The following is a 25271-nucleotide window of genomic DNA, read 5'->3' as shown; positions in this document are numbered from 1 at the left end:
AGAGGGACCTGAGGAAGTGTATATATGAATGGGTGCTGATCAGCAGGGAGTTAGTTAGCGACGTTGGAGCTTGGTGTTCATGAAGTCATCTAGAAGATGAAGATGGAAGAGGACCAGGGAAGAAGAAGGAAGATCTCAGAGGCAGGCAGAGTGGCTTGATGATGATGATGATGATAATTGGTATTTATTAAATTTGTATACTGCCCTTCATCCAAAGATCACAGGGCGGTTTACAACATAAAAATATAAAATGAGAACACAAAATACATAATAAAATAAAAACAAATCAATAAGCCAAAGGCCTGGTAATAGAGAAATGTTTTTGCATGGTGCCTAAAGATATGTAATGAAGGCACCAGGCGAGCCACCAATGGGGAGCCACCTCAGAAAAGGCTTATTCTCATGTTACTCCCCTCCAGGCCTCTCATGGTGAGGGCACACAAAGGCAGGCCTCAGATGATGATCACATGAGGAACCCGGCCACCAAACCATTTTTGGAGGCAGTCCCACACATAATGCTTTGCAGTAAACTAACCTAGAGGTTCAAATCACAGGCAACAGAAGTTAGGTGAGGCATCCCCAACCTGTGGCCCTCCAGATGTTTTAGCCTACAATTCCCATGATCCCTAGCTAACAGGACCAGTGGTCAGGGATGATGGGAATTGTAGTCCAAAACATCTGGAGGGCTGAAGGTTGGAGATGCATGAGTTAGGCTATCCCTGTCCAGATAAGGGTCAGCTGGGCCACCAGCCAAAGCTGATGGAAAGCACTCTGCAGCACCAAGGTCATCTGAGCCTCAAGCAAAAGCAAAGGATCCAGGAGTACCCTCAAGCTATGTACCCATTCCTTCAAAAGGAATGTAACCCCATCAAGAGCAGGCAACCTCCCAGCCATGTGGTCTAGTGAACCACCCATCAGCCATGCCTCAGTCTTAGCTGGATTGAGCTTCAGCTTGTTGGCCCTCATCCTGTCCATTGCCAAGGCAAGACAACAGTTCAGCACATCCACTGCTACACCTTCAGATATAATGGAGAAGTAGAGCTGTGTGTCATCAGCATATTGCTGACGTGCTCCAAAACTCCAGAGGTCCAGCGGTTTCATGTAGATGTTAAGCAGCATGGTGGATAAAACTGAGTCCTGAGGAACCCCACATTGGAGGCTACGCAGGGCCACCCCCCACCCCAAGCATCACCCTCTGGGAAATGATCATCCAGGACCAGAACCACTGCAAAATCAGTGCCACCCACCCCCAACTCAGACAGCCATTCCAGGTGGTGTCAAAAGCTGCTGAGAGATTGAGAAGAATTAACAGTAACACATTTCTTCCATCTTTCTCCTGACAGAGGTTATCGTGCAGAGTCCAAAGCAGTTTCTGGGCCAAAACTAGGCCAAAACCCCAATTGAAATGGATCGAGATGGCCAGAGACTTGCTGGGGCCAATTGAATCACTTGGCTTAGATGGGAGAGACAAGGGGAGAAACTGGGGAGAAGAGAGAAGCAGCTTGGGATGTTGGTCTCTAGTGGCTGGTAGGAAGGCCAGAGGGAAGATTTCCAGGGCAGTAGCGCCAGACCAGCTTGAGGTTTAATAGGCCAGTAAAAGGCTGGGGGGGGGGGAGGCTTCCAGCCCAGCCCTCAGTGACAGTGTTTGTGAAGCTTAATTGGGGTGCATAGAGAGATAAAGGGAGCATTTTGGGTAAGGAGTTTTTATAGGGTAACTAACTGCTTCCTTCAAGCTGTCTTAGTATATCATTAATACGTACTGTAGTTGAATAGAAGCTGTTGGTACTTAAAAGGGCAGTAACAAGTTAACAAAGTGTGTGCTCGTTTAAATATGCAGTACTATTTTAAAATAACCAGATAAGCCTGTGCACTTAATGATCTTGTAACAAATCAGCATAAATACATTTGTTAATGGTAACATCTGTATCCAGCTGGCTTTGTACCACTCCTCTACCCCACAATTCCTAGGTTATTGTTAAGAGCTCACAGGGAATAAGTGAGACTGAATTGTGTAGTATCCTGGGTCTAGGAGAACCCATTGGAGTGGAACTTGAAGTTTGTTAGTACAGAGTAGGTAAGTAAGTAAGTAAGTAAGTAAGTGCCAGTGCCACTGCCCCTTTGCTGTTAGCTAAGCTATGGTTTGGCTTAGTGTCCTGTGTGAATCCAGGTTCCTGGTTTATCTCTCCCAGACAAATCAAGTGCATATTTCAAACATTTCAGCAATTTCCACCCAGACACTGCTTCCAACTGCAGTATTCTGGTTATGGCCGGGAAATTCTGGATGTATGGCAACCCTAAAACTATAAAACATATCTTGGGGTTGTTTTTGTCTTCCCTCCCTCCTACACTGCATCACTTCCTCATACCCTTTTAACTATAGCAAGCTTTCTTACCGTTCCAATAAGAAGCAAGTGTTTAGGACCATGGTTGTAAAAACAACAAGTCAAGAAGATGATATACCTCTCCTGTTCATCAGCATAATTTTCCTGAACATGGAGGCCTAGATTGTAGCAACCAAACAGACAGAAAGATCATCATAATTTTTTAAAGAAATAGCTCCAGCAGCAATCTGTTGTCATGGAAACAATTCTTCACCTTAAGGTGCTTGGTATTTGTCTTTCTGTTTAATGACATTGCTTGTGTGCCTCACAGCTTCCATTCTCATTTGTTCTCTAACTCCAACAGGGATTCCTTGAGGCTGCTATAAGTTAGTTCCTAATTGCTGTATTTTATTTCTTAATGTTGACCTTCAATATTTTTTTGTCAATCATAAGTGCTTCATTCTTTTTAGCATGTCTGTATTTCACAGTGGTAATTTTTTATGCTGAACAGAGAATAATTTAAAATTCTCAAGTGCCCAATTTCCAAAATGAGATGAGGTAAGCTTATGTTCCCATTTTAGTGGTGAATAAAGGATACACAGAGAGATTCATTCATTGGAGCTAGTCTTGCCAGGGCAGAAAAACTGACTAGCAGCTTTGTACCACCATATCTGTTTGACTAACTGGAAGATGAGTTAAAATTACAACAGTTTTACACCATCATTTGTAAACAGACTACTGGAGTATAAGGTTCTTTGATTGCAGAAGTACTTCTAACAGTCTTGGCATTGCAATGTACAGTTTCTCCAAGGCTATATATGCCAGCCCCCTCATCAATGGCACATTGCGAAAGCTGTCTACACAAGCTGCTTGATTAACAATGGCTCTGAGTACACAATCATTTGGATCAGAATGCTACAAAACCATCTGAAACCAACCGCTTGAGACAATAATTTTTCCTAATATTTGGCTTGGTATAGTTCCTCTTGGCACAGTACGCATTTTCACATTGTTCAAGAGCCAACAAGGGCTGCCATTCCTCTACATCGTCTGAATATTAGAAAGGAGATATTTCCAGTCTGAAACCCTCTGCATTTGAAATAAAAAAAATGCTATTGAGACCATTACACTGCAAAAGTCGATGAAGAAGCCAGATATATTAAGTGAGTGGAGTCTTTAATTTGATTGCGTTAACAACAGGGATATATTTTCTCATAATGGGCCTGATAAGGACAAGGTAATCCTATGCTTTGCTTTTAAGATAGCATATAGTCAAACCTGAGCACAGAATGTACATCTGATATAGGGCACGGCTTAAAGCAAAAACCAACTGCTGCCATTTTGGAATCTTATCAGACTACCTTTGATTAAAGTGTGACTAGAAATGCTGGACTTTATTATCTGAAGGTGGTGGCAGAGAGAAAGTGTGATTGTGCTGTAAATTGGCTGAAGACTGAGGCTGCAACATGGGGCAGCCTTGGCAAGGGCCATGGATTAAGAAAAGCCTACTGGCCCCTGTTTGGTCCCCCAGCATGAGTGAATGGCTTCTAAAAAATGTTTTAAAGGGATCCCCCAACCCAGGCTTAGGGGATAACATCCTTTGAAAACAGATAACAGCTAGATTGCACAAGCATGTGGTAATGAGCAAATATAAAATCTGGGAGTCACTGGGCCACCAAACCAAGCCACTTACTTCGAGAGGGTGGGGAGAGATGGCTGACAGGGGTGGAAGTGGGAATAAGCAAGAAACATAAGTTGAAATGAGTGGGGAGATGTGTGAGGACAGTGGGGAGAGGAAGTGAGGGGTACATTTGAGGCATAAAACATTGGTGGTTTTTTTAAAGAAAAGCCAGAGGCCAATGAGGAATGTTCAGTGGCCAAGGCATGTTATCAGTTGGCAAAGAAAAACGGAAAACCGAGGAGAGTGGAATGGGGTATCCTAGGGGATGCCTGTAGTCATGAACAGAAGCACTCTACACTACAGCTTTTACTGTATTTTTATTTAGTGGGCCACACTTGTTTTGCAACTGCCAAACTGACCTAACAGACCTATTAGATGGTAAATATCATGGAGAGTTGTCCTCAGTAAGAGTTTTAGATGTTCAAAGCCCTCCAGAATTAAAATCTCAGCCCACTCTGCTGGTTTTACCCTGGATACTAATTAGCCGGACCTATTGATGTGGTTGTGAGGTTTATGATTGATATATTCATGCAATACTGCCCTCTAGTGAGCCATTCAGTATCATTCTCAGAATAAATATCAGTTTTGAGGGACTCAAGCTGAAGTAAAACGAGCATTTCAGACTTGGAGCAATATTTGGAATAATCCTTTAACAAATCGCATGACTCTCAGCTAAAGTCAACACCTGTTTATTTTCCTGGTGGATTTCCAACTGATAAACTAGTCTTCAGACTGTTGGAACATATTCTCAGATTATAATGGTCTCCATTTTGGTACAACCCATTTCCTCCAGACTTCTGAAGATGTGATGAATGCTGACCCTGGACACGCATGTTAAATCATTCAGTGAGCATCCTGAGAGCCAAACCACATATTACACACAGGCACATTCAGCTGCAGCTCAGGTCCCCGTTTCTTGTTTCAACAGCCACTTTGTGAGGGTGCAGTTGATAGGGGAGAAAGGCCAGCAGGAGGCACGCTTATCCCTTTCCCCACTCATCATTTCCTCATTGCAAACAGCCACAGGTGGCTGCAATTAAAATGCTTTCTTCGTGCATCACCTTGGTGCAATCACCTTTTAGTGCATTTTTTAAAACAAAAATGTTCTACATGACCCTAAAAAACACTGAAAGGAATATATGGAGAAAAGGACTAGAAGAAATAAAACATTTTAGAAATATAGACCAGGACTTGTGAACTATTATATATGTAGCATTACACTGCATGTAGCATTTTACTTGTTACTGTGAGTACAGTGTTCTTTAATATATTTGGATTTCTGCATCTGAAAGTTGAGACTGTGTATTATTTCCACCTTTAAGTCAGAGGTGGGGGTGCTGCCCTTTCTCCCCTTTGATAAACGCATCTAGGCCAGCTGCTGCCTCCTTGCTTGTCTGCCTGTTGTCATGCTGGAAATTGATGTGTCTTCATATTGGCAGCCGCACAAACTACTGTGTGATGACAGCCTTACATTTTACATACATAGGAAGATAGTTTACAGAGCAACCTTAACCCCCAAATCTGGTGGCTGAAGGCATTAGGCTGTAGCTTAGGTGCTTTTTTGCTGGAGAGGAACATGGCTGCTGGAGGCTCCTACTATGTGCACGCGAGTGGTTCAGAGGGGAGGAATCTGTGGCCCTTCAAATGTTGCTGGACTACAGCTCATATCATTCCTAACCATTGGCCATGCCAACTGGGGCTGATGGGTGTTTGCATCCAACACCAGGAAGACTACTAGTCAGTGGCATAGTGTGGGGGCACCAGGGGAGCCGTTGCCCTGGGTACACATTGGGCAAACCAGGCACACACACCCCTCCCGCAGAGATCAGGTGCACGAGCGCCCACCGTCACCAGCGGGGGCTAGGGAGTGCAAAGGGTGAAGAACACTTTCCATGCCCCACACCCTCCCGGCAGCGGCAAGGGCTGGATAAAGTGTTCTGCCCACCCTGGAACATATGCACATGCAACCTCCCTGGGCGCTGGCAGATGGCGCTACGCCCCTGCTATGAGTTAGTCGGCCTTAGTGCTGTTTTCATTGGGAGTACTTTGCATTAGGCCGCAAAACAGGTGTGGCAGAGTCAGCCTTGGATTCGTAGCCATTCTTCCTAGAGGCTCAACCACTAGCTTGGAGCTGGCTTGGTTATATCCCTCCCACCCCATTGTCAGTGCTGTTAATTTTTCAAAATGGAGATCTGCTACGTAAAATGTCACATAGCCCCCTCACCTGCCATGGCCAGCACAAGCCAGCAGAGCTTTGGAGGACCATATACCACTTCACTGCCCCCTTTTGGCATTGCTATGCCCATGTATTTTTATTTGTTATATATTTTATTTTTCTGTTGGCCACTTTGAACATTGCTTGAAAAGCAGGACACAGATAACTTAAACAAATTTATGTAGGTGAACTTAGTCAGAAGTTTGGACAGAGAAGAAAACAACTTTCAATGTGATTTCAATTCAGTTTCATCAGAACACACAGGCAATCCCACCAGGCGCATTCTGAGGGATTGGGCACGTTGCTAGTCCCCATCCAGCCTGGCATGATGTGTGTTGTGGTGCAACAACATCTGTAATACCTCAGGAACCGCAACTCCCCATATTAAGTGACCTAGACTAAGCGATCATCATCTGAGGCCCTTCTTTGTGTGCCTCCTCCAGATGAGGTCCGGAGGGCACAAGAGAATGGGCCTTTCCATGGTGGTTCCCAACCTGTGGTATGCTCTCCCCAGGGAGGCTCACCTGGCACCTTCATTACATATCTTTAGGCACGCAGCAAAAACATCCCACTTCTCCCAGACCTTTGGCTAATCAGGCAATCTATGGCCTTACAACCTGAGGGAGAAGGGATTATTTTGTTTGTTACTATGTTACACATTTTTGTGTTTCTATATAACTCAAAGTGATCTTGGGATGAAGGCTGATTTAGAAATTTAATAAATAATAATAACACCTGGAGGGCCAAGCGTTCTCCATCCCTGTTGCAGACCCTGTCACAAAGCAACGAACATAGGTCGGGGGGGGGGGGGCAGATCCACACTGCTGCAACGACAGAACCTGGTGTCAAAGGTTGTGCAAATATGTTGTTTGATTGGGAGCAAACCTTGCCCAGTGCAATGGGGCTTGCTCCTCACAGTAAATGCAAATGCGGTTGTGCTGTTGTTGCCCGCAGAGGGCAAATAAGGTGATGCGGGGGCTCCAACGGGCCCTCGGCTTATTATTATAGGGTCATACGCAGGGCCGGATTTAGGTTTGATGAGGCCCTAAGCTACTGAAGGTAATGGGGCCCTTCATATGTCCAGCTGTCCTTTGTCAACAACAAATTGTCGCTGTGTTGTGTTGAATATATGGTATATAGTAATTTATGGACCTAATAGGTATCTAAAGCTATTTGCACATAACAAAATATGTATTTTATCAAAGTAATTGATGAACTGAAATGCAACCAGTCCATGCAGAATGTAGGCACCCTATATATAGAAATGAGGAAACCAGTGATATTTTAGGGAGCAGGCTAGCAGGCGGTGCCCATTACTTGCATCATAGGAGCCTTCACAACACAAGACACTGTTGCTGTATGTTGGTTTTATTTTATTTGTTTTTTATCTTATATTTTGGAAATGTACATCCACGGTTTGTTTTCTTTAAATTTGGGGGGTCTCCAAGAGAGTGGGGCCCTAAGCTACACAGTACAGCTTGTTTAGCTTCTACGTAAATCTGGCACTCACACGGAAACAAACGAGCGCCCCTATAAAAACAAAGGCAGTTGACAGCGGTTGAGCCAATGCCTTGGTATCGCGCGAGGTCGGTTTCCATAGCAACGCGGGCCGAAGTAACCGTTGAGCGCGAGCCCTCCTACAGGCGGCAGAGTGGCGGCGGCGCCGTGAGCGGAGCGCGAGAGCAGAGCGGGCGCCTCGCCGTGAGAGCCTCCGACTCAGTTCGCTCCGCAGGAAGTGCTTGCGAGCGAGCGAGCGCGCTCCTTTTCTTTTCCCCGGAAGAAATTCCCGGTGCTCCTCGTGTGCAGGCCGGATCGGATGCTTGCTGCCGTTTCGGCTGAGGGGAGAGGAGCGGAAAACGGGCCCGGCTGTTGCCTTACCTGAGAGAAGAACTTGAAATACGGTCTGTGTCTGTGTCTCACGTTTCGAGCGGCCCCCGCTCTCCCTCCGCGGCGCCTGGACCGCGAGGGCGTCGCGAAACGGGCTCTCGGAAGGAAAGGCGCTTCCCTCCCTGCCCCCTCCTTCCTTGTAAGACACGAGAAACTTTTCTTCTTCGCTATTCCTTTCGAACTTCGGTACCTATTTAAGTAGTTAACTTTTCCGGGTTTGCGGGTGTCACTCTTGGGAAGTTGTGGATATTTCAGCTTTATCGTCGTCGTTCTAAAAAATAAGGTAGCATCATTTCTATCACACACACACAAAAAGGTTTGAAAGGAATTTGTGTGTCTCATCTCTGGCCAGGATATTTTATATGCCACGATTCATCCAGATTTAAGCATTGTAAACCCATTTATTAAAATAGAAAGGGACTTAACAATATGCTTAACTTCATTATGAGGAAATCAGTGCTTAGCTTTACGTGGATCATTTTTTTTAAGTATACAGGTGAAACTCAAAAAATTAGAATATTGTGGGAAAGTTCATTTATTTCAGTAATGCAACTTAAAAGGTGAAACTAATATATGAGATAGACTCATGACATGCAATGCGAGATATGTCAAGCCTTTATTTGTTACAATTGTGATGTTTATGGCGTACAGCTGGTAGACAGCTACATTGACCCTGGACTCAATGAAGCACAGTGGACCAACACCAGCTGATGACATGGCTCCCCAAATCAACACAGACTGTGGAAACTTCACATTGGACTTCAAGCATCTGGCATTGTGTGCCTCCCCATTCTTCCTCCAGACACTGGGTCCTTCGTTTCCAAGTGAGATGCAAAAGCTGCTCTCATCAGAAAAGAGATTTGGGGAGCCATGTCATCAGCTGATGTTGGTCCACTGTGCTTCATTAAGTCCAGGGTCAACGTAGCCATCTACCAGGAGATTTTGGAGCACTTCATGCTTCCTTCCGCAGACGAGCTTTATGGGGATGCTGATTTCATTTTCCAATAGGACTTTGTCACCTGCCTACACTGCCAAAAGTATCAAAACCTGGTTCAATGCCCATGGGATTACTGTGCTTGATTGGCCAGCAAACCCACCTGACCTGAACCCCATAGAGAATCTATGGGGAATTGCCAAGAGAAAGATGCAATATTTTTGTATGAGACGGAGCAATGTAGAAGAGCTGAAGGCTGCTATTGAAGCTTCCTGGTCTTTCATAACACCTCAGCAGTGCCACAAGCTGATAGCATCCATGCCACGCCGCATTGAAGCAGTAATTGATGCAAAAAGGGCCCAAACCAAGTACTGAGTACATGTGTATGCTTCTACTTCTCAGAGGTCCAATATTGCTCTATTTGCAGTCCTTGTTTTGCTGATTTCATTTAATATTCTAATTTTCTGAGATTGTTAATTTGGGGTTTTCATCAGCTGTATGCCATAAACATCACAATTGTAACAAATAAAGGCTTGACATATCTCGTTTTGCATGTCATGAGTCTATCTCATATATTAGTTTCACCTTTTAAGTTGCATTACTGAAATAAATGAACTTTTCCACAATATTCTAATTTTTGAGTTTCACCTGTACTCTTCTGCAAGACTCAGTGGTTCATGTACTGTATATAGTATTAATTTTATTAATGTTTGATTGTTTTTTAATGATTTTTTAATGATTTTTAAATGTTTTTAGTGATTGTTTTTACAGTATCTGTTAGTAGCCTTGAGTCCAGTCAGGAAAAACGCTGGGGTATAAATAAATATGTAATGATAATAATTCATTGTGTTACTTGTTTTTGCTGTTATTCTGTGACTAGTAGCTGTAACTGCTTTTAAGTCCCATTAATTTTAGTGAAAGGCTTAAACATATTTAAAAACATTTTATGTGCACACATGAATAGAAGAAGTTCCACTATGTCTAGTGGGACTCACAAAGTTCTAAAGTTCCTCCCAGCCAGAATAGAATGTGGCAGCAGGTTTTTTTTTATTTAAACCATTTATAGACTTTCTTATGTTATAAAAACAACAAGGTGGTTTGCAAAATAAAGCCAACGCAATAACATTTATAAACAGATTGCCAAAGTTCAATAGTACTGGTACAAGGGATCGTTGCCCAGGGATGCTGGCATGAAGTTTTTAGCAGCTGGTAGAACACCTGCACCATAGATGCCTGGCACATCTCTAAAAGTCGGTAGTTACACAGTGTTGAGCGAACCACAGAGAAATTTCTCCTTTCAGTCACCATATGGTGTACTTCCACTGGACATATTACAGCTAGAAGAGCTTCTGATGATAACTTTTGTGAGTGAGCTGGGCAGTATGGAAGGAAGCAGTTCAAAGGTAATGTAGCTAGCACCAAGTTGTGCAAGACCTTGTAAGTCTATGTGAAAACCTTTGAAGTATTTGGTTGTGAGTTTAGTTGTGCCTGCTCCACACTTGAACAGCAGTGGACCTGGACTGGGTCCCTTTTCGGGACTTGACTGGCTTAGGATTCAGTAGGGCCTTCGCCAGCCTAGGTTCATCCCAGTAGGGCCCCAGTTCAATTACTTGTGCATATTAATTCCATTTATTTGGGTGTGTAACTTAGTGTATATTTCTGCCATGTTGAATGCTACCTCCTCTTAAGTAACTGCACCTAGGAGTGCTGAGTTTGGCTGTAATTTGGCATGAAGCAATATCAAATACAGTGGTGCCTCGCAAGACGAAATTAATTCGTTCCGTAAGTTTTTTCTTCTTGCGAGTTTTTCGTCTTGCGAAGCACGGTTTCCCATAGGAATGCATTGAAAATCAATTAATGCGTTCCTAGGGAAACCGCCTTCAGACCAGGTCCGGGGACAGTCTGTCCCCCGACCTCTTCTGAAGGCTGGGGGGGGGGGGACAAGGGCTTTTCTTCCCACCCCCAGCCTTCAGAAGGCTGTTCTGAAGGTTGGCGGTGGGAAGAAAAGCCCTTCTTCCCACCTCCCGCCCCGCAAGCTCCGGGGACAGGAGGGCTTTGCTGCCGACCGCCAGCATTTTAAAAGCCCCTGCTGTCCCGGGGCGATTTTAAAATGCTGGCGGGCGGGAGCGAAGTCTCTGCTGTCCCGGGGAGATTTTAAAATGCTGGGGGTCGGCAGCGAACGCTTCGCTCCCGCCCGCCAGCATTTTAAGATCGCCCGGGGCAGCGGAGAAGTCTCCGCTGTCCCGGGAAGGCAGGCGGGGGGGAGCAAAGACTTTTGCCCCCCGCCGGCCTTCAGAAGAGGTCCAGGACCTCTTCTGAAGGCTGGCTGTGGGCCAAAGTCTTTGCTCCCGACTGCCAGCAATTTAAAACAGGTCCCCGGAGATTTCCCTATGGGCTTTCGTCTTGCGAAGCAAGCCCATAGGGAAATTCGTCTTGCGAAGCGCCTCCAAAACAGAAAACCCTTTCGTCTTGCGGGTTTTCCGTCTTGCGAGGCATTCGTCTTGCGGGGTACCACTGTAGAAAGCTGTTGCCAAATAAAGATTTCTAGTATCCAATATACATTTTATTGGACTATCTATTTATCAGGTTTCACAGAGGTTTATTTTTTTGTGCAAGTATCTGAATAAGCAGATAGGTGGGAATTAAAATAGAAGTGAAACACAACCCTGTGTTTTTGGAGTGCTATTGTCAGAGGAGCCTTATCCTTGTATTAATTTGCAAAGCCCTGAACTACTTAGGTCTAGGATACTTCAGGAATCACCTGACCCCTTCTATCATAGCTCGATCACTGAGATAATCTGCAGGAGCATTGTTGCTCATTCCTCGAGTTGGCGAGGCTCACTTTATAACAACATGAAATAGAACCTGTCACGTCATTGTCCCAGTATTGTGGAATGCTGTGCCAATAAACATTCAGCAGGTGCTTGCTGTTTTAACTTTTGAATGCCTGCTGAAAACATCTTCATTCTGCCAGGCCTATGAAAGAAATTAAGAATACATTTTTATACAATGGTTAATTTATACCTGTTACTAACTTTTTAATACAGGCAACTTCTCATTTATGCACATTCAATATGTGTGTGACAGTACTAACAAGCATCAGCCCAAACCCAGAAGTGACCTGAAAATGTCACAAAATAAGGCAGGGGTGGAGTGGAGTGTTTGCAGGCTTTTTTCAGTGGTGTACCTCAGAACGTAACCCCCACATAAATTGGGGGGGGGGGTTTGCCTGTACGTTTTTACTGGATGGTTTTATGTATTTTTGTTGTAAACTGCTTTAATCCTTTTAATTAAATAGTGGTCTATAAATATTTTAAAAATAAATAAAAATAAATTATCTTGAGATTATGACAAGTATCTACTTGCTTGAAATTTAGGCAGCAATCCTGTGAATGCTAATTTGGAAGTAAGTCCATCGAATTCAATGGGATCAGATGGCTCTACGTAAAAAAAGGTGCTGTTTGTTACAAAAACATCTTTTAAATTGTAATATGCCTATAAATAGGGAAGAAGTAATGGCTTTGGAATCTGTACTGTTTACTGTTTCAAATACCTCAACAAGTGAATTACTTGAATTACATTTGCAGATTTGCTTAAAGACTTATTGTCCTTTACAGAAGTTCTTCTAAAACATAAGCCTCTGTGCAGGCCATATATGCTACCAGAATGTCTGGAGCTGAAGATGCTGCTGCTGTGCTATCTGAAGTGAACATTGGTGATTCATGCAAGCCATTAGATGAGCACAGAGAAGCCAATCCTGATGCAACCCCTAAAGATATTGTGGTCACTATTGGAGCTACCGTGCCAACTGGCTTTGAGCTAACTGCAGCGGATGAAGTACAAGAGAAGCTAGCATCAAAGTCTACAATTAGCAAGGACCGAGGGAAAATATATTTTGAAATTCCCGTAACCAGCCTTCCAAAGGTTTGCAGATTTTATTATTTGAATAATATATCCTGTTAATCTGGAAACAGCCAAATACCAGCACAACCGCCACTGTATGTTTCGTTTTCCTGGAATGGGGAAATGTGTGATCACTGTGTGATCAATGTGTGATCACTGACACGTACAATGACCCAGAATGCAACCTTAGGGAAAAAAGGGAGTTGTTTGCATTTTATTTTGAAATAATGGTACTTTTATGCCAATCCTTACACATCTACATTCTGTCCTATGAGGCTTACTCCCAAGTAAGTAGATACAGGACTGAAGCATTTAATACCACATCACACTTAATTCTGAAGAGAGGTGCATGTGCATTATTTATGCATTTCTGCAAATAGAAACTACAAAAATGAAACAAAAAATTGTATTTAAAGTTTACAGTGATATAACACAAAATGTCCTCAAGACATGAAATGCCCTCAGAGACAACACATGTTTTGTTTGACATTTTTTAAGATAAAGACAGCCACTACAAATTGTTGGCCTACTGCAGAACTTAAGTACAAGTGACAAATATCAGAAAAGGAGAATACAGCATTAAAGAAGATTGTCTCTAATTTCATTTAGGTTCACCAGTTAAGGTCCGTGGACAATTTATTTGTTGTTGTTCAAGAATTCAAAGATTATCAATTCAAGGAAACTAAGGTAGGTTGTTTCTCTCTCTCTCTCTCTCTCTCTCTCCCCCCACCTTGTATGTAACCAGTATGTAAAGAGGTAGCCTAGTTAGTCTCTTGCAGCAAAAAATTGTTCGTCGTTTTTCTTTTTGTGTATATGTACCCACCACTTTTGCTGCCTCTTTGACACATCTGATGACATTGACATCCTATGAAAGTATTCTAAAGAACTGCAGAACATTATTTTCCTTCTGAACACACCCCATCTGTGCCACATGTGAGAGTGCTTTTTAAATACAGGATAATTTCAGTAGTTGTCTTTGTGATATGAAGGTGTGGCTGTTGGTGAATGGGGTTGAAAGCTTAATGACATACACGAACCATTTCACGTACCTAAACTTCCACTATGGTGGGCCCAATCTCTAATGTGCCATATCTGCAGCAGGGCAGCAGCTGCTCCAGATAAACTCAGCTACTCTTCTGAAATTTAGCAAACATAGAAAATAATAAGTTGTATTAAATGACTTTTATGGATACTTTCTCCTGATACGTTTTAGGAAGAAGCTCTGAAGGATTTAGAGGACTTGGTTAAGAAACTGCCATGGACTGACCCTTTGGACGTGTGGAGGTTAAATACAAGCCTTAAGAAAAGAAAAACAAGGCGGAAAAAGGGCAATCAAACCAATGCAAAGAAAGAGAAACAAGAGGATGATGGGAGCAGGGAGCAAGCTGTTGATAAAAAACTGCACGAACCTGTGCAAAATGTTTTCGAGGCTACTGATGTCCAAGACCCAGAAAATACAGATGAAATTGTGCAACCAGGTGATGATGAACTGTCTGATTCTAAAGAAGAATTGACATCCAATGGCGAAAGCAAAGATGGATCAGGTGACTGCAAGAAGTGTGAAATGAAAGCTGAGACGCTGAAGTTCCGGGTAACATGCAACAGAGCTGGTGATAACCACAGCTTCAAATCAAATGAGGCGGCGAGAGATTTTGGAGGAGCTGTGCAAGATTTCTTTCAGTGGAAAGCAGACATGACAAATTTTGATGTGGAGGTGCAGCATACTTTTCTCTCCCCCGCCCCCATTAAAATATTACTATTACTGCATTAATAGTAGGGGTGGGTTAAAATATGACAGAATTTACATGTTTTAGCAATAAGCAGTAGTCTGCTTCTGACATGATAAAGTTCATGTGATCAAAGTTTTTGCTTATGTGTGCTATTAACTGCAATTTTAACATTATGCCCTAACCCTAAAGTGGGGTTATCTTAACAATGACTTATTTGGAACAAGCTAGCTTCAAAATCATTATAATTAAGATTAGCCAGAGCCTATTGTATTTGGATTAAAAGACAAGCTACAGTTAACAAAAACAACAACAACAGATGTGAAAACATCTGATCTTGCAGCTGTGTCAAATGAAGAGAGGAGAGTGGGGGAGCATTGAAGCCCAAGGCTTGCTGTGTTCTGTTCCCATCATGGAAAACCATAGCTTTTCTTTATCTTGATGTCTGAACCAGCTCAAACTAAAATGGAGGTGGCTATGTTAGTATTAATTTATGTTGAGATTTCATACTGGGACCACTGGTCACATATACTGGCCAGTCTAAAATTACATCTTTTACATTAGATATAACGTAGCCTTCCCAGTTCGAGAGATTTAGGGTTGGAATGACTGACAAACAAGTGCTGACTAATGGTCTCAAGTTTGCCCAACTGCAAGATACCTCATTCTATGTTACAAGGAAACATAGTGGAGGTTGGATATAGTGTTTTCTATCTCACTTCCTTGTAATCTGCAAAAGTGGGGTGGGAAGAATAAATGTTCTAAGAATTAGTTGGATTGCTGTATATTTTAGTGGTTGGCATATGTTTTCCTAGTTTCCCCCCCACCTCAGACTCCACTTCACCTAGCAAAAATACACCAGTAGATGGTCATTGCTTTCTTTGCATTACCTCAGGCAGGGGTGCTAACTTGAATAAAATATTGTGGGGGCCCAGGGAAGCCCTGCCCCGCATAATAAATCATGTGACACAGTGCACACACACCATTTGAATGGCAATGCCTATCAACTTCATGGGGACCCAGCCCCCTCAAATATTTTATTTTGGGGCCAAAGCCCCCACAGCTCCTAGAAGTTGGCTCCTATGACCTTAGGATTTCTAATTCCTAGAATTCCTAGCCTGGGATGTTTCAGCTGTTTGCCTTTTTCAGCTATCCTGTCATAGCTGTTGGAAGGGACAGGTAGCAAAGGATGAACTAGATCCTGGGAGACTAAACAGGTTATGTGGGTCAGATTGTTCATCTCCCAAGTATAGGAAGACTATGGAAGATAGCTGTTTAAAGGATAAAAATTTGGAAAATCCTACATTAGCACTTCAGTGAGGTAGTCTATTCTGTTTTTTGTCTATATATCATTGTTTACCTACAGTGAAAGGGGGAATGTCTATATTAAATGTAAGGGACTTTTACTCTAGGTTCTCCTCAACATCCACAATAATGAAGTGGTAGTGGGGATTGCCTTAACAGAAGAGAGTCTTCATAGAAGAAATATTACCCATTTTGGACCCACAACTCTTCGATCTACTCTAGCTTATGGTATGCTCAGGTAAGGAAACTGGAACAGTTGCAAGATCTCTTAAAACATATGTTCTCTGTTCAAACTTGTTGTGTAACTGCATGTTCTGCATATTCTGCTACTTTTAAACATCAAACAGAAGACAGCCTCGGTGTACCTTACATTAGCGGGCAATTAAGTATTTATTGTGGTCAGTTCCTGAGTGTGGAACTCCTTTCTTTTAGAAATAATCCTCCTCAAATGAAATACTCCTGTGTATCTCTTCCCCTTTTTGTAAAAAAAAATTATTTTAATGTTGTTAAGGGCATTAATTTTTTTCTATTATGTCCTACAGCCTATAGGGACCATATTTATACAGTATGCTTGGGATTTTTAAGATCAGACATGTATTTGGCAGTGTCTTTTGTGTGATTCACTATTTAACACTTTTTCCCTTGATTTCTGCCCAGAAATTCAAAAGAGGAAGTTGGATGTATTTTTCAAAGAAACAGCATTTTTTCATTTTTTTATGTTTGTTATAATATTTTTATATTTTGCCTTTGTCTTTATTATACAAACTTTGGTCCTAATTTTGTTTAGGCTTTGTGATCTTCAGCCAGCGGACATAATAATTGATCCAATGTGTGGTACAGGTGCTATACCAATAGAGGTACTGTAGCTTTTTATCTTTTCAGTTTTAAAGTAAAGCATAAAATACCTTACCCAGCTTGGGTTGCAACCCTATTATTAGGAAGTACGTACTGTTAAATCCAGTGGTACTAGGTTGTTCTTAGACATGCATAGGATTGCACCATGTTTACTGACAATCTGGGGCAAAGCAGTCTGATGGGCAGGGTGCAAATAATAAAATTATTATTATTTATTAGTAGCAATATCTTCAGATTTGATAGTAAACTACGAAATCGCCTAATCCCTTGAAGTCCCAGAAATGTCCTGGCATGTTAATGTATTATTGTAACACATTGTGTAGGATTTGGTGTACTGGAACAAAAGGCTGACAAAACAGCCTTAAACATCTCTACATGGAAATCAGACTGGGTTCAAAGGGATTTACTCCCTTGTTTGATTAGGATTGTAGACTTTGATTCCTTATGCTATGTTGTGTAAACATTATGACCAGATAAGTTGCACATCCTCAGGATAGCATGATGTATAAACCATTTCTACTTCCACAACTATGATTAAGTATAAGTGCTTGGTCATCTTTAATGTAGTCTTGGAAATCTTTGTAGCACCCCTAGGAGATAGGCCAATATTACTGCAGTGCTGGTCCTGTATAAGATCCCACAGCTCAATGTGGGAGGTATTTTCAGCAGGTGTCAGATACAGAATTTTCTCTCTACCTGTTGTGACTCTCTGGCTTAAAGGTCTTTCCAGAATCTAAGCAAGGTGAAAGAACAAATTGCTCTCCTCTGAGCTGGGATCACAGTGTGGAAACCTCATCTTGGTTAGCTTGGGCTTTTGTCTAACGATCCTCCCTCCCACAAAGGGAATAATTTCTTAGCTGCCATGCAGAGACATAGAGTAAAAGTTCCAGTCCAAAGTCATTTTACGTGGGTGGCTTGCACATCTGCTTTCTGTTTGTTTGACCCTTGTGATTTCCTTGGCACTACAGCAGAGAAATCCCCACCCCCTTACTTGGGGTCGTAGACTAAGGATCAGTTCCCCTTCTGATAATTTGTGCCATATAATTCATTCATAGATGTTATCTCCTAGAATTAGATTTCAGTTGCGTTCTTGCATTGCTGCTAAGTTTGCTGTTTCTTTCTCATTGATAGGGGGCTACTGAATGGCCTAACTGCTACCATATGGCTGGGGATAACAATCCACAGGCTGTGAAGAGAACAGCAAATAATATCGCCTCTTTACTGAAGCAAATTCAAAGTAAAGAAAGGTGGGAATTAAGTACCCAGTGGTGGTTTATGCCATATATTTGTTTTGCCGTTTGTTTAACTTTTTCATAGTCACTTGGATATTTTTTTAAAAAATGTTTCCCAGTTCATTAACTTGGGCTTGTTGGTATGGTATGAAAAATTTCTTCCAAGTAATAACTCCTTAACTTATCTGGTTTTTTGTTCTTAACAGCACACCTGCAGGCAAACCTATAGATAGTATTCAGTGGGATATCTGTAGTCTACCTCTGAGGACTGGCTCTGTGGATGTCATTGTAACAGATATGCCATTTGGAAAGAGGTAAATGATGGGTGTTTTGCAGCCATGTTTCTGATCCAGAGCCTTACAGGTACAATGAAGCTTCCAAACGAGGAAGGAATTGCTGGATTTGAGTGTAGAACTGCATTGTAGAGTTACCAAGTTGAAAACGATTGCATTTCTATAGGTCTCCATCTCTGTTCAGGTGATGGTCAACATAGCTTTGGGTCTTGATCTTTATTCCTTTTTTCTTATTTTTTAAAAATTCTTTATTAGCTCCAATGAAGTAAATACATAAATATTTGGACAAATAGTCGTAATATTACAACAGGCTGAAAGCAGCATAACGTTGAACATTATCATTAAGCTTATTATTCCAAAATATTATGAAGAAAACCCACAGATTAGGCTGGTTCATATGTATTCTTTTATAATAAGTTAATGTAATTATTGTTACTATAGACCAGATTTTTTTCCAAACCATGCACATAAAGTAGGAGATAAACATTTTTCCAGATTTTGGCTATAACAGTCACAGCAGTTACAAGGTTGAATAATATTTCTCAGCCATTTTCCTGGATAACATCATTCAGATACCCAAGTAACAGTATTTTAACTTCTAAAGGTATGTGATATCCCAACATACCAGAAATGTAGCCTGTACAAATTTCAGAAAAGTTTGTATTTAAGAGCAGTTTCAAAAGGTGTGTACAGTGGTACCTCGCTTTTCTAATATCTCCGTTGACGAAGATTTTAGTTTTTGCCGTAAATCCGGAAGTAAATGCTTCGGTTTCTGAATACGCCTCAGAGGACTTGCTGTCGGCTATTGAGTTTCCGGTTTTCGAACGTTTCAGAACTCAAACTGTCTTCTGGAACATATTACGTTTGAAAACCGAGGTACTACTGTATATACCTTGCTTTGCTCGATCCTCATCACCAGCGTTTATCTGATACCCACTTATATATAAAGTTTCTTTTGTGGGGTGTTAAGTAGCACTGATAAATGGTCTTAAAATAATTATTTGGATCTGCTGAAATGCAATTCAATTGTTTCCTAGTTATTCTTTGACCTGAATCTTGTTGCCATTTTTTCATGTATGGAACCTCATTCCAATCTAAACCAAAGGTCATTAAAAAATCCATTTGTTCTCTTCCTGGTTTCCCCATATTTATGTACTGCGTAAGAGGTTGCACCTCTGATCTGAAAGTATTGGAACAGTATGACTCTTTCCTTCCATAACTCCTGTAAACCCCTCAGTGGTCAAAATGACCCAACCCTGTAACATCTTATTTATACACTAGTGGCCAAAATTGTGGAAAGTGTATTTCCAAGGTTTGATGGCTCATAACACCACTTTTTAATTTATTAATACCATAAAATTATATATCAATGGAAAGATAATTTAATGAAGAATGTAATGCAACAAGGTTTGTTCAGTTATCTTTATTCTATCAAAAATTATAGCCAAATAACAAAAAGGAGTGTTTAGAGAGCCAATCAGGTATCATCTTGTAATGAATAATCCTTCATAAAATTTATTGCATTACATTCTTCATTAAATTATCTTTCCATTGATAAATAATTTTATGGTATTAATAATAAAAAAGTGGTGTTATGAGCCATCAAACCTCGGAAATACACTTTTCCAAAAGGTTTCCACAATTTTGGCTACTAGTGTACTTTTTAAACTGGTATTTTGCCATTGCTTTAAATCATTTAAGTACTGTATTCCTATTTCTGGATTTAGAAATTCATTGTAATATTTAATTATTTTATTAATAATAACATTCTGCAGTGAAACTGTCTTAGATAGGTTCATAATCTTCTTTAGAAATGTGTGCGGATTTCCAAGACATTGTTGGGCCCATTTCTTCATTGTACGTGGCTGATTTTCCAGCATGGTATTTAGTGTTAAAATAGCTCCATAATCAGTTTCTCTTTTGCACCTTAAGATGGGAGGAACATTCCCTGCAAATATTCAGTATTTGTTCAGGAAATCCCTTGCTTTAAGATGCTTAAAAATTGCTTATACGGGAGGTAGAGGGTAGGAGCAAACAAGAGGGTAGGAGCTGCTGACTCAAGATAGGAAATTCTACCGTCTACAAATCTTTTTTGAAGTTTAGTTAAATGTAAGATTATCAAGGTTCTACATAACCAACCAGATTCCAAACTGGAGACCTTATTCTTCACTTGTATTCATGCAACCCTCTACGCAATGTTCATTCGATAAATTATTAAAAGCAAGGCAGTATGAAAGGCTTGGATTCTCTCCCCACTCCACCTCGTTAATTTGAAAGGAGTTGCCGTTGATTAAATATATGGATAAACTCACTACTATGGGCAAGAAATACTGGACAATAGACTATTTGTACTTCTAAGTTTCCTTTCTGTTGCTTCTCAATTTCACTCTAGGATAGGGTCTAAGAAAAAGAACTGGGATCTCTACCCATCCTGCCTTATGGAGATGGGCCGGATCTGCAGACCAAGGACTGGCAGAGCTGTGCTGCTGACTCAAGATAGGAAATGCTTTGCCAAGGTAGGTAGTGACTAGCTAACCCCCAGGCATTTGTTAACAGTGCCGTTTGTTCTTCACTGCTGAAGGCAGGACAATGGTATTGCTGTTACCTAGCATAAATGCTGCCAAAACTGAAAGTCAAATATTACTGTTACAGTATAGAGCAATTTGCTGCCATTTAGAAAAGACTAACTCTCTTACAGCATTATCAATTTTCATTGCTCAACTGTGTAATATATATTATTCTAGATCCCAAATTGTGCTTTTAAACTAAGGATAAAGAGCTCCCTCACCTTCAAAAAAAAAAGTCAAGAAGGGGGGTGGACAGAGGGAGAAACTGATTTTTCTTGTACACTATGTGACTGACAAAAAAAGAAGAAAGAGTTCCAGATAGGGGCTGAAGTAAGTAACGTATAGACGCATTTTCAATAGCAAGTGAAAATGGAAAAATATCTGTAACTTTCATATCTGCTTGTCAAGGGAAACTTGCCACTCGTTTGCATTTCAGGCCTTGTCAAAAATGGGACACCTATGGCGAAAGTCTCACACCATCTGGGTGAATGTTGGGGGACTCCATGCTGCTGTGTACCTTTTGAAACGCTCTGCAGAAAAAAATTAAAGAGACAAGATCATACTGGTAACATCTTGCTCAATTCACTGACCACACATGCACTCTTTCTGAGGGCTATCTGTTTATTGTTTCCCTGTGATTCTGAGTCAACCCATCCTTATGATATTGAGTGGAGTAAAAAAAATAGGAGCAAGTGAGCAAGCTTGCTGGTCCAAGGATCAGTTGTGTCATACCTAACTAGAAACTCTTGAAGGAGTTTTCAGGGCTTAAATAGAAAAGAATAGCCAATTTATTAGTGAAACTAGTAACTCTTCAATGTGCCTGTGAACCTGAGTTACTGTTTCAGTTTGGGTGCAAAAGTATTTTTCGTATTCATAGAGCAAGTTATCCAGTTTCCTACTACAGGACAGCTAATTTAAGATGAAAATATTTTGCCACTGGAGAAGCACCTCCGCGTTGTTTTGTTTAGTTGCCAAAAGTAGGCAACTCGTTAGTTGCTTCTGTTCATTATATGATAAGCTGTATCCCAGAATCCATTTGTTCAACAACTTCAGAGCTCAATAGTGCTGCCTGTTTTCTCACCTGCTACCTCAATTTATGCCTCAATTCACTTGTTTACTTTGATCTGCCATGTATATTGCTGAGAATGTGTACTATCAGCCTCAGCATATTTCTGTAGTCGTGGTTTTGATTTGGAATAAGACTTGAAAAATGCTGTAATAGCCTTCCCTGTGTACTACTACTGTTGGTTTTGGACACAGGATAGATTTAGATGAGAATATTTAGTGTGGAGAATATTTAGTATTTAACCTGATAATATAGCTAGTTATGTCATCTCTTAACAAATAATATACTCAAAAGTTCCCTAACAGTAACCTATAATAATGCTTATGCACCATCCAATGACCAAGGTTTATTACAGCTGTGTTCAAGAGATGTTGCCTGTGGGTTGTGTCCATTGTTTATATGTGTACTGAAACTGATTTGTCAAATTTGGGAGCCTTTTCCTGTGAGCTTGAAAAGAATAGCTAAAATACTACTCTAAAATATATGTTGAATGCACTGTTCTTCAGTCTAGAAAGCATTTAGGCGGGTGAAACATATTATACATGCTTGAAATTTTTAATTCAGATTTTGAGCTAAAGGTTTAGGAGGGAGAGAGGAATTAATGCTTGTGAGATAAGAGATGAGCTACATGCAGCTGTAAAAGGCTATGAATGAAGTTCTTTCATGAGAAATAAAGCACCAGCACTGTTCCAATTACTGTAAAAAGGTAGCTCTTTGTCATTAGAACACTTTTGCCCTCCCAAGTTGCCATTTCTTTCCTATCTATGGGGGTTACTTTGGTGTTTCTCACTGTTGTTGTAGCATTTGAATTTTGATGTTATAATTTTACCTCTGTGTAATAAAGTTTTTACCAGAGCTATCTGCCTTTTCTTCTGCTGTTCACTTGGGTCACATAAAATGAGGTTAGTACCGTATTTTTCGCCCTATAGGACGCACTTTTCCTCCTCCAAAAATGAAGGGGAAATGTGTGTGTGTCTTATGGGGCGAATGCAGGCTTTCGCTGAAGTCTGGAGAGCGAGAGGGGTCGGTGCGCACCGACCCCTCTCACTCTCCAGGCTTCAGGAAGCTCTCCGCAAGCCTTGGGAGCCCGCGGGAGTTCCCGCCGGGCTCCCAAGTCTTGCGGACAGCAGCCTGCAGCCCGAAACCTGGGGAGTGCAGCGGAGCGCACCCCGGGCTTCGGGCAGCTCTCCGCAACCCTTGGGAGCGCGGCGTGACTTCCCACCGGGCTCCCTAGGTTTGTGGATAGCAGCCTGTTCTGGGGTCTGGGGAAGCTCGGGCTTCCCCAGCCCCACGCCTGGGGGGAAATATTTTTTTTTCTTTATTTCCCCCCCCCAAAAAAAAAACTAGGTGTGCCCTATGGGGCGAAAAATACGGTAGTTTATTTTCAGGAAACTATATTTAATAATTTCTTAAGCCGCAAAGATTATCAGTGGAAGTCTATCATCTATTCATCCATATTTATGACTAGCTCAAGTGACCCTTGAGTCTAAGGCCCAAGCCTGCAGTATTTTAAACATAATGATACAATTGTTGAAACCTCCAGGGGGTGAATCTTAAAACTTTCAAGTTAAAAATAAAAACCCTGCTTCTCCCCCCCCCCCGAAAAAACTAACTCGAAGTGACTCACAACAATAAATTAATAACACATACATTAAAACCAGCATAAAAAATCTGAAACATTCATTTTTTAAAGGCAGAATTTAAAACATCTTATTAAAATATATTACTGTCAGTTCTGGTGAGTGTTTGAAATTCCCCAGGCGCGTTTTACGACTGGCGCAGGTCTGATTGTGACCACATGGAGAACTCTGGGTACCAGGTTGCTGACTGATATCTACATGCTGGCCCCTCCAGCTTTCTTAAGCAGGTAAGCAGAAGAGTTTATTTACTGCATTTATATCCCACCTTTTTCTCCAAAGAGTGCATGGTTCACCCCCCCCCCTTCTCAGTCAGTCCCTACAACAACCCTGTGAGGTAGGTTAAGAGGCTGTGACTGACCCAAGGTCACCCTGTGAGCTTCATGACTAAGCGAGAATTTGAACCCTGATCTCACAGGTTGTAGTCCGGCGCTATAACCAATACACCACACTAGCTTCCTAGAGTACTTCTGCTATTGGACACCTATATAAATAAATATGGGGAAAACAAAATGTCACTTAGAGAAGGATCTGAAATATTTTCCTTGGAACTCAGGTTTGTTTTATTCTGGACTGTTTTACTTGATGCTTTAATATGTTGTAAACTGCTTTGAGATTTTTTCTTTATAATGTGGTATAGAAATGAAAATTATTATTATTATTAATAATAATAATAATAAACCCCACTGTTGATAAGGCACCTGGACATCCCATTGTGGCGACCGTAACCTATGTTTAAGGTGCCATTCGATAATTAGCTTATATATCTGAGCTTCTAACATTGGTTCTGGTAGACTTCTGTAAGTATAATGGTGACAGCCACAGTGTAACAACTACAGTGGTACCTTGATTTTCGAACAGCTTAGTTCTCGAACTACTTGGAACCCGAACACTTCAAATCCAGAAATGAGTGTTCCGGTTTTTGAACTTTTTTCGGAAGCCAAACATGCTCCGATTTGAGTGCACACTTTGGTTTTGAGCGAGCGGCTTGGCCCCAGCAGGGACTGCCGCTACTTCCCTTCCCTTCCCTCTCCTCCCCTCTGCTGGGAAGCGCCTCTTTTCGGTACAAAGTGGAGTTGGGCGGCTCCTCGGAATGTAAGTGACTCCGGAGTAGGGAGACTTGGAAGTTGGCAACTTTACCGCAGCGCACAGAGAGACAGGGGGGGGGGGATCATGTGGTCAGTGTGGGTGCCGCATTCCCGAGCGGGGGATCAGGGCGGTCGCACAGGCTCCACCCCACCCAGCTCAGCGTCAGCCAGCTAGGAGCACAACTGAGCAGCCTCTGCCTCCTCTCCACGCTTTGTTGCTGCTGCCGCTTCCTAGTGCTGCCATGCCAAAGACATGCAGGCAGCGCCGCCCCAACCAGCCTGCGGCAGCCGCTTTATCATGCTGCCCAAAGTGGAGACGGAAGCCCTGGGACTTGCCCGAGCAAATGGGGAGCGTGGACAGATGCCGGAAAACATGCAGGGGGGAAAGAGAAAGAGAAAGGAAGGGCTGGCTTGGGTGCGGGGAGAGAACTTTTGCCTCACTTTCCTCCTCCCCCCCCTTAAACTGCCCCCCCTGCCTCGTCCCTCCAGTGGCAATGGGTAGAGGATTGGGGCTGGGAGAACACCTGGGAGAAGAACCTTCCTGCATGAGAGCAGAAAGG

General features: G+C 41.9%; 1 protein-coding gene across 7 annotated transcripts; it reads left to right on the top strand.

Annotated features, from left to right (window-relative positions):
- Window positions 1–24: 24 nt before the first annotated feature.
- On the top strand, window positions 25–22845 carry THUMPD3 (THUMP domain 3 tRNA guanosine methyltransferase). 7 transcript variants are annotated; one of them, XM_083492654.1, is made up of 10 exons: window positions 25–141; window positions 12656–12962; window positions 13551–13628; window positions 14155–14655; window positions 16081–16211; window positions 16761–16830; window positions 17960–18075; window positions 18267–18374; window positions 20746–20869; window positions 21357–22845. In XM_083492654.1, exons 2-10 carry the CDS (start codon window positions 12705–12707, stop codon window positions 21465–21467), a joined length of 1497 nt encoding a protein of 498 aa, XP_083348780.1. In that variant the 5' UTR covers window positions 25–141; window positions 12656–12704; the 3' UTR covers window positions 21468–22845. The 7 variants fall into 7 exon arrangements, with proteins under 7 accessions (XP_083348780.1, XP_083348774.1, XP_083348775.1 ...); XM_083492648.1 differs by having other exon boundaries at window positions 82–141; window positions 12687–12962; XM_083492649.1 differs by lacking the exon at window positions 25–141 and adding an exon at window positions 7819–8243.
- Window positions 22846–25271: the final 2426 nt, after the last annotated feature.

Source organism: Podarcis liolepis, assembly GCF_965112155.1.
Source record: "Podarcis liolepis genome assembly, chromosome: 2".
Lineage (NCBI taxonomy): Eukaryota > Metazoa > Chordata > Lepidosauria > Squamata > Lacertidae > Podarcis > Podarcis liolepis.
This window is presented reverse-complemented; position numbering and strand designations above follow the sequence as displayed.

What these genes read in the sequence shown, in the direction of transcription:
- THUMPD3 (XM_083492648.1), top strand. Translation starts at nt 97, where the DNA reads ATGAAGATGGAAGAGGACCAGGGAAGAAGAAGGAAGATCTCAGAG. An exon ending in CCGTAACCAGCCTTCCAAAG is followed by an intron (nt 12,963 to 13,550) that starts GTTTGCAGATTT and finishes AATTTCATTTAG; the next exon opens with GTTCACCAGTTAAGGTCCGT. An exon ending in CAGGTGCTATACCAATAGAG is followed by an intron (nt 16,831 to 17,959) that starts GTACTGTAGCTT and finishes TCTCATTGATAG; the next exon opens with GGGGCTACTGAATGGCCTAA.